Source organism: Gadus morhua, chromosome 8 (genome assembly GCF_902167405.1).
Source record: "Gadus morhua chromosome 8, gadMor3.0, whole genome shotgun sequence".
Taxonomy (NCBI): Eukaryota; Metazoa; Chordata; class Actinopteri; order Gadiformes; family Gadidae; genus Gadus; species Gadus morhua.
This window is the reverse complement of record NC_044055.1, coordinates 11,639,185-11,654,964: the sequence shown is the minus strand read 5'-3', so window position 1 is coordinate 11,654,964 and position 15,780 is coordinate 11,639,185. Positions and strand designations below refer to the sequence as shown.

The following is a 15,780-nucleotide window of genomic DNA, read 5'->3' as shown; positions in this document are numbered from 1 at the left end:
ATAAGGGATCTTTAATATTTCTGCACCTGTAGTTAGCGGTCTGATCGACAGGGGGCGGTGTCTGACCGATAGGGGGCGTTGGCGGTCCGTCCGTGGCGGTGACGTAGCCGACGCGTCACAACAGTTCGAAGGTTACCAGGAAGTCAGACTCGTGGGTGTCCCCGTGTGCGACAGAAAACACAACCTTTAACCGTAAAGACGAGGCGCGGAGGAGCTCACTCGGATATAAAGTAAGTGAATAAAGTAAAACAACACGCCGTGGTCAACCTGTGATCCGTCATCACAGGATGACGTCAGGGTTTGACCAGCATTGGGCTCAACACGCTGGTATCCCACTTGTTTCACAACACGCTGGGACCCCACTGGTTTCTGTCTGGTTAAACATGGTCATACCTCATCGGTGCTGTTTGTTCATACGGGCTGACATGAGGGGTTAGGTACCGTTAGGGGATGGAGTCAGAACAGAGGAACGCGCTGTGTCGTGGAGGCGCTGATAGTTGGCGATACAAACACACAGCTATCTATGGAATTGGTCTTTACATCAGTTTTGTTTATATCTTGATTTAGTCAAGTGTGTATTAGTATGTATTTCGAAGCAATCCTTAACAAAAAACATTATTCAACCAGCCATGCAGCTTGTTGTCATGATTGTTTTTAACGGAGATGCGTCACTGTTGATCCCATTGGTACCAGTGAGGTTCCTCACCTTCCTCTGGCGCTACTCTGAAAACACGGCCCTGAACCACATGGATGTCCAATGTGGCTGCATTGCTACTTTGTTAATCCGTTTTGTAAATATAAAAACTAAAGTTTGACACTGGTGCCCCAGGCCGTATCCTACTGGATAGACCTACTTCAGATTACGATCTTCAGATTAAATTATCCCTGTTGCCTACGTCCCCACCAGGTGTGTGATGTTGATCAACCATTTAAATCGACCCTTTTGTGACATGACACGTGGGTGTGTCTGTACATCAAACATCCAACCAGGTGTATGATGGATTGATCCGCCTACCGGTCCATTAGTTGGTACACTCCACTGGCTAGGCTGGTAGGTTGACCTATGACCTCACTAGTGTACATCTAAGGTGGACTATCCCGCGAGTGCTTTTAAAAGGAGTTATCAACATCATACCTGTTGATACATTATAACTCCTCCCTTTTAGCCGACCAATTGTCTACAGTGCTTCCTACGCTTAGCGTAGTCCCTCGCTAGGGTCGGTCCCTCGTTAAGCGGTCTTATTAAGCGCGGCCACTTGTTAAGCACGGTCTCTCGTTAAGCCTGGTCTCCGGTTAAGCGCCCTCTCTCGCCCCGCAGGCGGCCATGTCGTCCTTCACCTGCATCAGCTGCCGGGTGGTGTTCGCCGACGGCGAGGTGCAGCGGGCGCACTACAAGACGGACTGGCACCGCTACAACCTGAAGCGCAAGGTGGCCGAGATGCCGCCCGTCACGGCCGACAACTTCCAGGAGCGCGTGCTGGCGCAGCGGGCGGCGGCCGAGGAGCAGCTGACCACCGCCGCCGCCACGCAGAGCTGCGGTACCTGCAACAAGAGGTTCTCCAGCGCCAACGCCTTCCAGAACCACCTGCAGTCACACAAGCACCTACAGGCGGAGAAGCAGGCGGTGCAGGCGGCGCAACGGAGGGTGGAGCAGCTGAACCAGAGGAACCGCGAGAAGGGGCTGGAGGGGGAGGAGAAGGGGCTGGGGGAGGAGGCGGAGAAGGAGAAGGAGGAGGTGGTGGAGGACCGCGACGGCCAGAACGAGGCCTTGAGGCGGGCCCTCAGGGAGCAGCAGAGGACCGGCCCCGCCCGGGGCGAGGAGGAGGCCCCGGGAGGAGCAGCAGCAGGAGGAGCAGCGAAGAAGCCACGGGCCGAGAAACCCCCGAGGCTGGTGTGGCTGGAGGAGCAGGCGAGGAGGGGGGGCGAGGAGGAGCCCACCGTCCCGGAGGGTGAGGAGGACACACACACACACACACACATACACATACACACACACACACACACACACACACACACACACACACACATTAATAATTACCGGCTCGTGTTTCCAGACGACTGGGAGGATGTCGACGGCGAGGAAGACGATGATGACATGGACGATGATGACGATGACGAAGAGGAGCCTGAGGTGATGAAGGAGGAAGGAGACGCGGCGGCGCCGACCTCAGACCCCCAGCCCCCCGTGGTGGTCCTGCCCGGGTCCCTCCCGGTCACGGAGTGCCTGTTCTGCCCGCACCACTCACGCTCGTTGCTGCGCAACGTGGCCCACATGACCCGCGAGCACAGCTTCTTCATCCCCGACCTCGAGTTCCTGGTGGACCTGAAGGGCCTGGTGCAGTACCTGGGTGGGTCTTGGCCTCTGGTTCTGGGGGGGTCGGGTCCAGTACCTGGGTGGGTCTGGGGCTCTGGTTCTGGGGGGGTCTGGTCCAGTACCTGGGTGGGTCTGGGGCTCTGGTTCTGGGGGGGTCTTGTCCACCTGGGTGGGTCTGGGGCTCTGGTTCTGGGGGGGTCTGGTCCATTGTGCGTGTGCATGTGTGTGTGTTTACTTACGTGACACTGTGTGCGTCCTGCAGGGGAGAAGGTGGGCGCGGGGAACGTGTGCCTGTGGTGTAACGAGAAGGGGCGGTCCTTCTACTCCACGGAGGCGGTCCAGGGTCACATGACTGACAAGAGCCACTGCAAGCTCTTCACCGAGGGGGACGCCGCGCTGGAGTTCGCAGACTTCTACGACTTCAGGTAACGAAGGGGATGCCATCAGGGGTTAGATTGTTGCGACATTGGGTATTGAACCCAGAACGGCAGGCAGTCGAACACTCGTATAACTAGATTAGTTCCCCCGGCCTTGGAACTCAAGCTGCTCCCCCGTTGTCTCTCGGCCAATAGGAGCAGCTACCCGGACCAGGAGGGCGAGGACGCGGAGATGAAGGACGGAGACCTGGACTCTCTGCTCGACGACAAGGACATGGAGTACGACGTTGGCACACTGGAGCTGACCCTCCCCTCAGGTGACTATGCCCTCTCCTGGCCCCGCCCACAGCACAGGGCCCCGCCCACAACACCAGGCCCCGCCCACAACACCAGGCCCCGCCCACACCAGGCCCCGCCCACAACACCAGCCCCTACCCACAACACCAGGCCCTACCCACAACACAAGGCCCCTGCCTGTCCCAAGGCCCCTCCCACATCACAAGGCCCCGCCCACAACACAAGGCCTCGCCCACAACAGAAGGCCACGATGGCTGCTTCATGTTAAATCTCTCATTGGCTACGTTCACCTCAAGTCTTTTGGATATCACTTTCACGAGTCCATTAACTGTACTCAGATTCTTTCACAATGACATTTAAACCAATGCGCACACACACACTCTCAGACACTCGGATGTTTAGTCACTTCAGTCTCAGGTCATAATGCTGAGTAGCCCTCCTCTCTCCCTCCTCCCATCTCCCCCGGGGCCCTAGTCAGCTGCTGACATGACTCAGCCCTCCCCCACTCTTTCCACCGTCCTCCCACACCTCTTCTCCCCCTCAACATGCTCCTACTCTCCCACCTCCTGTGTACTCTCTCAGTTCCCTCCACCCATCATGAGAACAGAACAGCCTCCTTTGCGCTCCTTTCAGTCCATTCTATTAAATCTGTGTCTGGAGACAGACTGGCTGATGAGGGGAACTCAAGGTTACACCACATAGTACCACAGTATTACACCATCACAGTATACTACAATATATGCTATATGGTACTATAATACTGATGCAGTATTACTCTGATGCATCAGTGATGATCAACGTGTTGGCGTTACATTACATAAGGAGTGAGAGACACTCAGAATAAAGCAAAGTTAACCAGACTCCACCCTCATGTAGATGAGGGTGCTCATTGGGGATCAAACCCACAACCTTTCCCTTACCACTACCCCACCACGACCCCAACACCCACTAAAACCAGTGATCAAGAACCTACAGTACTTGGACTGGTCTGGGCTGGTGCCCAGGTACGAGGCTGTATACACTGCTGCATCAGAACACATCCACCTAAAGACCACTTTTCATAAATATCTGATAACCCTGGGATCTAACCCAGTACCTTCGGGTTCTGGGGGACCCGCACCACACTCTCTACCATATCATGGCCGTGACTACTAAGCCCCGGTGTCCAGTACTCCCCGGTCTACCCTGAGATCCTCGGCCCTCAGACTCTGGGGGTCCTCAGACCCGGGGCCCCCTCGGACCGCCTCGTGCTGACCCCTCCCGTTGTTCCCAGGGGCCCGCATCGGACACCGCTCCCTGCTGCGGTACTACAAGCAGCGCTTCGGGACCCAGAGGGCCGTGGTCCTGGCCCACAACCGCAACGCCGTGGGCCGCGTCATGAGGCAGTACCAGGCCCTGGGCTGGCAGGGAGACCGAGGTAAGACCCCCGACCACCGGACCACCAGGGAACGACCTGTAGCACTCACTGCAGGGTTAGGGGTGCTGACCCCTGGGTAGAGCAAGGCATTCTCACTGCAGGGTTAGGGGTGCTAACCCCTGGGTAGAGCAAGGCACTCTCACTGCAGGGTTAGGGGTGCTAAGCCCTGGGTAGAGCAAGGCACTCTCACTGCAGGGTTAGGGGTGCTGACCCCTGGGTAGAGCAAGGCACTCTCACTGCAGGGTTAGGGGTGCTGACCCCTGGGTAGAGCAAGGCACTCTCACTGCAGGGTTAGGGGTGCTGACCCCTGGGTAGAGCAAGGCACTCTCACTGCAGGGTTAGGGGTGCTAACCCCTGGGTAGAGCAAGGCACTCTCACTGCAGGGTTAGGGGTGCTAACCCCTGGGTAGAGCAAGGCACTCTCACTGCAGGGTTAGGGGTGCTAACCCCTGGGTAGAGCAAGGCACTCTCACTGCAGGGTTAGGGGTGCTAACCCCTGTGGAGCTCAGAGGGTAGAGCAAGGCACTAAGCCTTGGTAAGGGTTGGTGGTTCCCTTCCCTGTGTTGTAGACCAACGACTGTTGTGTTGTGTCCTCAGGGAAGAGCGGCTTCCACACGCACGCCCGCGACATGCCGTACGTGCAGAAGATGAAGTCCAGGTGGATGCTGAAGATGGGCATGAACCACAACAAAACCAAGCAGCACCACTTCAGGATGCAGGTCCTGTTCTGAGCCCTGACCCGGGATCGGGACCGGAGCACAGCGACACGTGGACCGTGGTTTCTCTTTGTACTGACCCTGTACTGACCCGTATGGTCCAGACGACACGGTCGCCATAACCAAGACAGACCAGGTCACTGCCACACCAGTTAACAAGGACCTTGTAACAACAGTCGATACGATCACACACACGGCCCCACTTAACGCATTGGACTAGATACACAGCCTACACAACACACGTCCCCACAACCAGGGTGGACTAGATACCTTCACAATACCCAAGGTCTCAAAACCACAGTGGACTAGATACCAACACAACACACGGTTCCTAGGATGTTGATTCCTTGCGTTTGTGGAGAAGAACAATGCATTGGAGATCAGGAAGTTGTATTTTGTGTAAATGTTTCACCTAAATCTTCATATTTTTGGGGGGGAGAATGAATAATAAACTAATGTAGTTGCTATATTATATGTGATTCCTTTATTAGGAAAATAAAGTTCTCTTGAGTCTCGATTTTTTTGTTTCTTTGTAATGAGGTGCTCCAGCGTACAAACTGGTGGCCATTGAGCAAGGCATCAGTGGGTCAAGACCCAAACACATCATGGGGTCCCGACCTCATGGGGACTGAACACCTCCTGGGAGAGGATCCAGCGGCATCCCACAGCTGCCGTTCAGAACCACAAACAACACTACTCTTACTTCATGTCGAACATCTTCACTTTCATTCTCCCCCTTTCTGAACTCCTCACTTCCTCTCACCTCCTCCCTCTTCCTCACCTCCTCCTTCTAATGATGTCTTCGTCACCACGAACCCTTAATGAGCCAATCCTGCCCCCACCTCTTCTGCGGTTCCGCCCACTCAGAGCTTGGCAGGCCAACGACCACTTCCTGTCGGTTTGGTTTGGTTGGGCGGGGGGGGGGGAGTGTTTGTGGCGTGGGGGGGGTACGCCCCCCCCCAACCAGCAGGGAGCCCTGTAGACAGACAGGCAGCGCCCAGACTAATAGCCCAGGATGTGAGAGAGAGAGCGAGAGAGCTCAGGAACATTAGCAGAGCGGATCTTGGAGGGGGGGGGGGGGGTTCTTGTGGGCACGAGACCGCCGTTGAAGACCGCCGCGCTAATGTCCTGATGAGTAATGTTCTACTGTTTAAGGGCCCCCAGGACTGTGTGTGTGTGTGTGTGTGTGTGTGTGTGTGTGTGTGTGTGTGTGTGTGTGTGTGTGTGTGTGATCAGCCGTCCTCCTCTGATCGATGTCATCACCTGATGACGTCGTCATGACAACGCAGGTACCGCTGACCTCCGTAACCACGCCACTTCCTGTCCGCTACATCCTGTCTCCACCGTTAGAAGGCTGCGGTTGTGCTGGGCAGCTCCCAGTAGAACACTGTGGCTATACTGGCCAGCTCCCAGGATAACCAGTATAACACTATGGTGAGCAGACCCTAGCAACAGTTGGACTCCCTAAGGGACATCAACAATAATCTTCCTTCTCCTGATGAACCTTCTTCATCAACACTACCACATACTCTTCATGAAGAAACGCCAGGCCTTCGTCCTCCTATTCTCACTACTCTTCCTCCCTCCTCCTCTTCTTCTCTCCTCCTCTTCTTCTCTCCTCTTACTCCCTCCTGATCTCCGTTGAGCCCTGGGGGCCTTCAATTGACCGGAGGCTCTGGGCCCTGATTGGCTGAGGGAGGGTCGTTTCTTTGGCTGCGTAAGACTATTGCTGGCCTACACACTGCATATCTACTACTGGGATATACAAGACACTTACTGGTGGATGTGGGGAGCATCCCAGTACAACCACAGTCTTCTACTGGTGGACACTGGTAGCTGTCATTTAATAACGGTTACCTGGTCCAATACAAACGTAATTTAATAACGGTTAACGGTTGGGAGAGGCGTCAACGTATCATTACAACGCAACAGAATGGCGACCTTTTCAACCACCTGTGAGGAGGGGGGCGGCGACTCCCGGAGGTAAACCCGTCGACCTGCACGATGACATCATCTATAAGGCAGCAGCACGAGCGGCAGGATGCTGTTGGATGGGGGGGGGGTTAGGTCGCTAGCTACATCACACCACATACATCTTCTCACGCGCAAGCCCGCACTCTTCCCTCCCTTGCGCCGCTCCAGGGTGTACACCGCCGTGCACGTGACACAGCTTATCCTCTTTCACGCGCTCCCAGTTCGGTTCCGTCTCGCGGGAGAGAGGACGTTCGTTCATCTGTGCGGATGGGGGCGCGCGTGTGTCTGGCCAGTTATCACCTTTATCCAACCGCCGGTTACCTTGGAAACGAGACATAGGTGAGTAAAGGAGGGCGACTATGTGGTGATCCCCGACGGCTCCCGAGGCGCTCGGAGATCCACCGTATCCAGGGCGATGCACGGCGGCCGACCGGACATGATCTCCGGGGCAGCTGTTACCGACCAGGAGCGACGGCCGGGTGTCGCGTGCGCAGAGCTGGCCGTCCGTCCTCAACTTTGTCAGAGTGCCATACCGTCACCACGTCACGGGGCGTAGCGGGGGGTAGGGGGGAACACGACACGTCTACCGGGGGGCGGTGAGGCTCGCGGCTCCGTCGCTTCGGTGGGGGAACAGCGTCGCGTGAGCATCTATGCGATTGCGTGTCGGCTCTGAATCTCACGATGAGCGCCGAGGAGGGAGAGGCGGGAGAGACGGGCCCTGCCACAGGGGGAGAGGAGCAGCGGGAGGGCTGCACGACGACAACTGGCGCCACGGGGGAATACCCGCGAGGACGCCCACGCGACGTGGACGAACCGCGCGAAGGGTCTGGTGGGAATGAACCGGCGGGGGAACCGGAGAGCGACGGGGAGGACGAGGATCGGGAAGAGGAGGAGGACGAGGAGGAGGGCGCGATGGGGGGTCGTCTTTGCGGTGACAAGTCCCCTGCCGCCCTGCACTCCAGCAGCAGCAGCGAGTCCTGTATCCCTACGCCAAGCTGCCGGATCTGCTTCCAGGGCGCCGAACAGGTGGGCCACACGCTCAGACTGGTCTACACCTGACCCAGTAGGTGGTCTAGACCCAGCAGGTGGTATACACACTCAGACTGGTCTACACCCATCAGGTGGTCTACACACTCAGACTGGTCTACACCAGCAGGTGGACTACCATTAGTACTCAGACCGATTTAGGGGCTGCCTAGTTAGAGTGTGATCGCGGAGCGTCTGATTGGCCGGATTCAGATGAAGTACAGCACCACGGACAGCTACCGTCACAAGCTAGTTCATAGCATTAGCTCGATCTCAGTAACAAGTTGGAACGATGCTTGAATGCAGTGATATGGAGTCTACAGGTGTGTGTGTGTGTGTGTGTGTGTGTGTGTGTGTGTGTGTGTGTGTGTGTGTGTGTGTGTGTGTGATTACTGTGATAGCGAGCAACTGCAGCACAGAACAGAAACAAGTTGGAACCACTTTCAACCAATCAATTAACAACTGTCAATTAGCACTTTAAAAACATTAATGACCAACGGTTAACCAGCAAATAATGACACCTTGAAACCAGCAGTACAGAAGATCGGGTGGGATTTAGGACTAAATGGGGGTTGCCTGGAAACTGGAAGGTTGCTAGTTTGATCCCCGGCTCTGCCGAGGTGTCCCTGAGCGTGACCCCTCACCCTGACGGCTCCTGACGAGCTGGCTGTCGCCCTGTGTGGGTCAGCTTTGGATAAAAACGTCTGCTAAATGTAATTGAGATCAGATTGGATTAGCGCGGTATCGATGCAGATATAGGTCCTTGTTGAACATGCAACAGTATTTGTTATCAGTTTGGTCCGACTTGAACAACAGTTGTTCAGGAATACAAACATGCCAACGATTGCCTCATAGGGTGATTCACCACGATGCAGTCAGTGACTTGGTTGAGAGGGCTGGTTGAACTGAATCCCTGATTGGGCACTTTACAGAGAAGGCTTTTAAAGGTTTGTCTCTAATGGACGAGGCAGACGTCATAGGTTAGCTCCTCTATCCGACTAGAAGGATGTTTACACCGGCTCAACTGTTGAGTCAGTCAGTCAGTCAGTCGGTCAACCTGTCTCTCTGTTATTCAGCCTACCAGTCAGTCAACCTGTCTGTTAATCAGTCAGCAAGTCAGTCAACCTGTCGCTCTGTTAATCAGCCTGCCAGTCAGTCAACCTGTCTCCCTGTTAACCAGTCACTAAGTCAGTCGACCTGTGTCTCTGTTAGTCAGCCTGCCTGTCAGTCAACCTGTCTCTCTGTGAATCAGTCAGTAAATCAGTCAACCTGTCCCTCTGTTAATCAGCCTGCCAGTCAGTTAAACTGTCTCTGTTAATTAGTCAGTTAACCTGTCTCTGTTAATCAGTCAGTCTGTCAAACTGGCAGCCTCCTCGTCAGTCAATCTCTCCATCAGTCAGACGGAGAGATTCAGTCAGTCGATCTGTCCGCCTGCCTTTCTATCCTTCTGTCAGTCTGTCCAGTAGTCCCGGTCCGTCAGTCTTTCCAGTAGTCCCGGTCCGTCAGTCTGTCCAATAGTCTCGGTCTGTCAGTCTGTCCAGTAGTCCCGGTCTGTCCGTCTGTCCAGTAGTCCTGGTCCAGTAGGAGTCAGTCTGTAATCTGAGCCCCAGGCAGCAGCAGCAGTGTGTGTCTGTGTACCGGTGAGGCCGAGGCACGCGGTCTAAGTGAATATCCTGCCTCCCCATGTGGCCCTCAGACTATTAGCTCTAATCCAATCCTCCACCTCCGGCCCTGTGCAACCATATTGGATTTCAACGCAGGGACATGGCCCACTACCGGCCGCAATGCATTGTGGGGGACTCCCAAGGACCAAGGGGGGCTGGGTCAACGTGATGGAGAGTTTGAACAACGTAATGCAATGTATTTTTATCAATGGAGGTTAAACCTGTCCCAACCTCCCTCCCGCTTTTGGATCATGTATCCCGTTTCACTCGCCTCCGATAACGGAAGCTGAAAGCGCCGGTTCACTCAGACTCCATCACCAGATTCCCGCATCCCTTTTGAAGCTCAAATTGAATGCCGACACATCTGGAGTGCTCTCACCGCACCACACCACCACTCTCGACTCTGGTCGCCTCCCCCCCGCCCCCGGGTGTTGGTTTGATTTTCGGACTGGGAGATGGATGGTTCATCTTGTTCATCGATCAGGCCGGCGTCACTGGGGCCTCGCTGTGAGCCGCCAGGTAAGCACACGGCCGTGAAGAACGAGCTACCAGTGACCGACCTTAAGAGGCTAATAATACACTGCGACGCAGCGACCCACCATTGGCAGCTCCGACCTCGATGCCTTCCGCAGTGGGCAATGATAAACTGCATTTATACAGCAGTCCTCTAACCAGTGGCGACTTTAAGAGCTTAACAACATCACCTAACATTCACCCATTCATACATACATTCACACACCGACGGCGGTGTCAACCATGCATGGACAGCCAGCTCGTCAGGAGCAGTAAGGGTGAGGCGTCTTGCTCAGGGACACCTCCTGTTCCCACCGCCTGCTGGGACCAGGGCTGAACACTCAAGGTTAATAGAAACGTCTGTAATGAGTGAGGAAATGGGATCCATAGCGGGGCGTTTCAGAGGCGTTTTCATCCGAAGTGGTCCCGGTATCGTACCCTGAGGTGCACCCTGATGAAGAGGGCTGTCTACCGATGAGTGAGCCGGTGGGAGAGGCCTTAGAATGCAGGGTTCTTTGACCTTTAGAGTTTGACGTTACACAGGGTCTCTGTGCTGAGCTCTGTTCATTAATTTACTCATTGGGCTTTGAATCAAGGTGATTGGCCCTAGCCCCTTTCATCACGTTTTAATTAGAATTGAGCGTATTTAGGAGACAGGGGGAAACTCACGGCCGTCTTTGATTTGTGCTCTGCTCTCGTGTCTCCCAGACAGAGAGGTCTTTTGAAAATAAGAAGCCACCTTTCCGACCTCTTGACCAAATGGTTCAGAACCCTTCTTAGATTCAAACGATAGCTTTATTAACCCCAGGCATCCTAACAATGGGTCGACTGTGTGATCAGACTCCCCTGACCAGGTTTGAACCGTGACCTTTGACCTTTGACCCACAGGGCGACCTGCTGAACCCGTGCCGCTGTGACGGCTCGGTGCGCTACACCCACCAGACCTGCTTGCTGAAGTGGATCAGCGAGCGCGGCTGCTGGAGCTGTGAGCTCTGCTGCTACCACTTCAACATCCTGGCCATCACCATGAAGAGGCCCTGGCAGGTAACCGCTTGCCGCTAGCCACACAGGCCAACCGATAACAACACTGCTAACCGCTAACAACCCTGCTAACCGCTAACATCCCTGCTAACCGCTAACAACCTTGCTGACCGCTAAGCACACTGCTAACAGCTATCAACACTGCTAACCGCTAACAACCCTGCTAACCGCTAACAACCTTGCTGACCGCTAAGCATACTGCTAACAGCTATCAACACTGCTAACCGCTAAAAACCCTGCTAACCGCTAAGCACACTGCTAACAGCTATCAACACTGCTAACCGCTAACAACCCTGCTAACCGCTAAGCATACTGCTAACCATTTACAACACTGCTGACTGCTAAGCACACTGCTAACCACTTACCATTATGCTAACCGCTAGGCACACTGCTAACTATTTACAACACTTCTTACTGCTAAGCACACTGCTTACCACTAAGCACACCGCTAACTGCTTACAACACTGCTAACCGCTAAGCCTACTGCTAACCACTTACAACACTGCCAACGGCAAAGCTCACTGCTAGCAACTCTGCTAACCGCTAAACATACTGCTAACCACCTAGAACCCTGCTAACCCCAGTGCCAGCCACTTACAACACTGCTAACTGCTAAGCACACTGCTAACTGTTAACAACATTGCTAACGACTAAGCACATTAATAATAACAGTGCTAACCACTAACCGAACTACTACATGCAATGCTAACGGATATTGACACTTCTAACCGCGATGCACTGGAGATTTAGGGCCAAGGGAACCCTGAGGTTTACAGCACCAGGCTTCCCTCGCCTCCCGCTGTTAATGACGCATTAACGAGATATTGTTTTTACAACCTCCACTCCCCGGAGCTTGCGGCTTCAGACCAGGCCAAGTAATACACTCCAGTAGGGACAGTAGGGGAAAGAGACGAGAAATCTATACCTCAACTCAAGAGCATCAGATATAAAGCATATTTACAACAAAAACAACAATAAATCCTACATTTATTGGTCAACTGTATTATATATGAGTATTGATTAAGATTGTGCCTGCTGATTTGTTGTTTTCTTGTTTCTACATCAAGTATTGATTTGAAACTTCTTGCCAATGTATTGATTACAGAGCATCAGGCCATGCTTCTCCGACTCTAATAATGTCGCTGAGTGGAGTCTGGCAAAATTGTAAAAAAAAAAGAAGAAAATTAGAACGGTCGCTGATTCATAGTCCAGTTCAGAATTGGCGGCAATAAACCAAAAAGCTCTGTGCCAACCACCAATAAAAACCCAAAAGAAGAAAAAGAGTCCATCAATGCTAATGGCCTCTCTCCTGCCCCCAGTGGCAGAGCATCAGCATCACGCTGGTGGAGAAGGTCCAGATGGTGGCTGTGTTCCTGGGCTCGCTGTTCCTCATGGCCTCCATCACCTGGCTGCTGTGGTCGGCACTCAGCCCCCAGGCCCTCTGGCAGCGTCGCGACGTGCTCTTCCAGATCTGCTATGGCATGTACGGCTTCATGGACCTGGTCTGTGTCGGTGAGCGCCCCCTAGTGGAACCCTTGTTTGAGTGTCACATGTCATCTAGAGCAGTGGTTCTCAAACTTGATTTACTAGTTTACCCCCTTGTTCTAGTTTTCAGTGTAAACATGAACATTAAAAGTTTATTAAAATTTTTGTGCGAAACTTGGGCCTGTGCTTTATGCAACTGTTGGGTTAAAACATTTTAATTTATTAATTTTAAGACATTTTCAGAGTACCCCCTGCAGTACTCCAAAGTACCCCTAGGGTTAAAATCCTCCCTTCCCTGTGCCTTAGTGACATCACAAGTGGACGTGTTCACCTAGATGTATGACGGATAGATAAGCAACCTTTGCTACAGTCCACTGGGTAGGCTGGTAGACTGTTCTATCCAGCGAACATCTAGGTGGACACACCCACTTGTGATGTCACTAAAACACAGGAAAAGGCAGGTTTTCAAACGGCTTGTAACGGCCAATCACACTCCCACCTGGTGGGACCGGCGCTGCTGGTCCCGGCCGGTCTGACCCCGCCTCTCTCCCCCCTCCCCCCAGGCCTCATCGTGCACGAGGGCGCGGCCGTGCACGGTGTCTTCCTGCGCTGGCGGGCGGTCAACCTGCACTGGGACGTCCGCAGTTACGACAAGGCGGCGGACCTGGAGGAGAGCAGCGCGGGGGGCCCCGCCGCCCCCCTCGTCCCCCGGACTCTCTGGCTGCCCCTGGGCCCCCTGGGGGAGAGGCCCCTGCAGACCTCCGAGCTGGCCCCCAACAGCCCCTGGAGCTGCCCCTGCTGGCCCTACCTCTGCCCATGCGGAGCGGGGCCCGGCGGGGGGGGGGCCCGGGGGTCCGGGGAGGTGGTGGTGCGGGTCACGTCGGTGTGATGTCACGGAGAGGACAATGGCGAGGGAGAGGGGGGTGGTCCGGACCCAGAGTCCTGGTGAATATTGTCCGATTTCTGGGTCTGGACGGCGGTCTCTGATCCGGAGTCAGGTCAGATCTTTGGGTCTGGATGCTGGTCTCTGATCCGGAGTCAGCTCAGATCTCTGGAAGCTGGTTTCTGATCCGGGGAATGGACCACAAACCACCGCTGTGCTGCTGTCGGTTATTGTTTAATATCTAATTGAATGTAACATTCTTTATGGCAGTCCTGGTTCTTCTTCCACCCCTTGGATTTGTAGCCTCTTGCTGTTTTTTGAAGACATCTTCGAACTGTTAACAGACTAGGTGGAGCCATGAGGCGGGTCCGCTAGGCCGGGTCAGACCGGTTCCACACAACTTAAAGGACCTTTAAAATCAAAGGGTCGGTTGTTTGTACCAGTGTGAAATTCTCTGTTGAGCTTCCGAAAACCTGTTTTATTTTTCCTTCCCGACCCAGGAAGAACTGGTTCATTCCGGTGCCTTAGCACGAGGCTGATGACAGGCGTTAAAATGGCGGCGCGAGTAGCAGAGATACGACGTGAATGTGACTTTGTCGGTGGGCCATCTATCAATGGCTATTGAATGTAACATGAATGTAATGTATAAAGGAAGTTTATATTCAGAGAGGAAGATTCGTGGTTCTTCACCTCGTACAAATGTCCTGAGCTTACAAATGACTGGAGAACGTTATTGTAAGACATTAACATAGGGCATTTAGCAGACGCTTTTATCCAAAGCGACTTACAATAAGTACATTTGTCAGAAGAAAAATAAACAATATATCGCCGTCGGTACAGTAAGTACAGTATGTTCATAGAACCAAGTGCCAAGCACTAAGAAGCATGAATGCTACAATCATCTTTGCTTAAATTCCCATACATGAGAATCAGTTGACATATATTCAAACATGATCTGAATTAGCAATTCACATATTTCAGATAGTGCATTATAATTGTTTTATTGGTAGAACGATAGTTGAAGAAACTATGCGTTTTCGCTACAATAAATTCTTTAGTCAGAAACAACACTGTCAAACGAAGGTAAGATGTCCAATACATTCACAATAGTAATAGAATGCATATTCGTATTGTACTATTGTACAGGGATGAATGTTCATTGACTGACAACATCTGAAACACAGGGAAGTTGGGAGCCTTGCTCAGACACTTCAACAGTGTTTGCCAAAAGGAACCCTGGATAGCTAGCTAGCCTCCAGATGATAACAACCTCTTCTGTCCAACTCGCTAACTGCTATCATTTTGACTCGACAGTTTCTGTGTGGAAAGGTTAAAGATCGATGCCATTACAATCAGAGAAAGTAGCCCCTTTTCAAATCCAAGACTACAGACTATACAACTAATATAAAAGCCTATCAAAGAGGTGTCAAGACATGAAGGTTGCCAAAGAAGAAGTTAGTTAACAATCCTAAAGTCAATGGCTGCATCCGAATACTTAGTACATACTATTTCTGTTCAGTGTCTACTACTTGACCGTACTACACTTAACAGTGTAGCACGGTCTACAGCTATGCGTAGAACGCCTCCGAACACCGCCGAAACTCCACCGGATGTTTAGAGATGACGTATCTCCCCTCAGATGCCGGCAACATTACCTTGATAAGTTACCTGTTTACCGTCTGTTCATAGTTGCTATTAAATTAAAATGTTGGTAAATTAAAGAAACATTTAATACTTGTACTTACATTTCGATATTTCAAAATTTGCGGGAGCAGCTGTTGGTGGTGTTGGGTCAGCCATTTCTTCTTCGTTCGTTACCAGACTCCGGTAGCATTGTGGGATAGCGTAGTGACCTACCGTTGTATACTGTGGCGGTAGTACGCATTTGGAAACGTTTTCCGTACTACACAATGCGTACTGAGCATTCGGACGCGCTATATTTGTGGCGTACTACAAAATGCATACAATATAGCAGTCAAATATGAGTATTCGGATTCAGCCATAGACAATGTTCACACACACGACACTATATAATAAGATAATGAAATTTACTTTGTAGAAGTCCATAGAATTG

General features: G+C 52.8%; 2 protein-coding genes across 2 annotated transcripts; both read left to right on the top strand.

Annotated features, from left to right (window-relative positions):
• The first annotated feature begins 47 nt into the window (after positions 1–47).
• Positions 48–5,637, top strand: znf622 (zinc finger protein 622). The gene is made up of 7 exons (XM_030363992.1): positions 48–230; positions 1,319–1,949; positions 2,055–2,348; positions 2,577–2,739; positions 2,887–3,008; positions 4,262–4,405; positions 5,002–5,637. The coding sequence occupies exons 2-7, from the start codon at positions 1,325–1,327 to the stop codon at positions 5,133–5,135; spliced, it is 1,482 nt and encodes a 493-aa protein (XP_030219852.1). The 5' UTR covers positions 48–230; positions 1,319–1,324; the 3' UTR covers positions 5,136–5,637.
• A 1,057-nt stretch (positions 5,638–6,694) lies between these two features.
• On the top strand, positions 6,695–14,371 carry marchf11 (membrane-associated ring finger (C3HC4) 11). The gene is made up of 4 exons (XM_030364412.1): positions 6,695–8,120; positions 11,186–11,341; positions 12,658–12,850; positions 13,387–14,371. Exons 1-4 carry the CDS (start codon positions 7,776–7,778, stop codon positions 13,710–13,712), a joined length of 1,020 nt encoding a protein of 339 aa, XP_030220272.1. The 5' UTR covers positions 6,695–7,775; the 3' UTR covers positions 13,713–14,371.
• Positions 14,372–15,780: the final 1,409 nt, after the last annotated feature.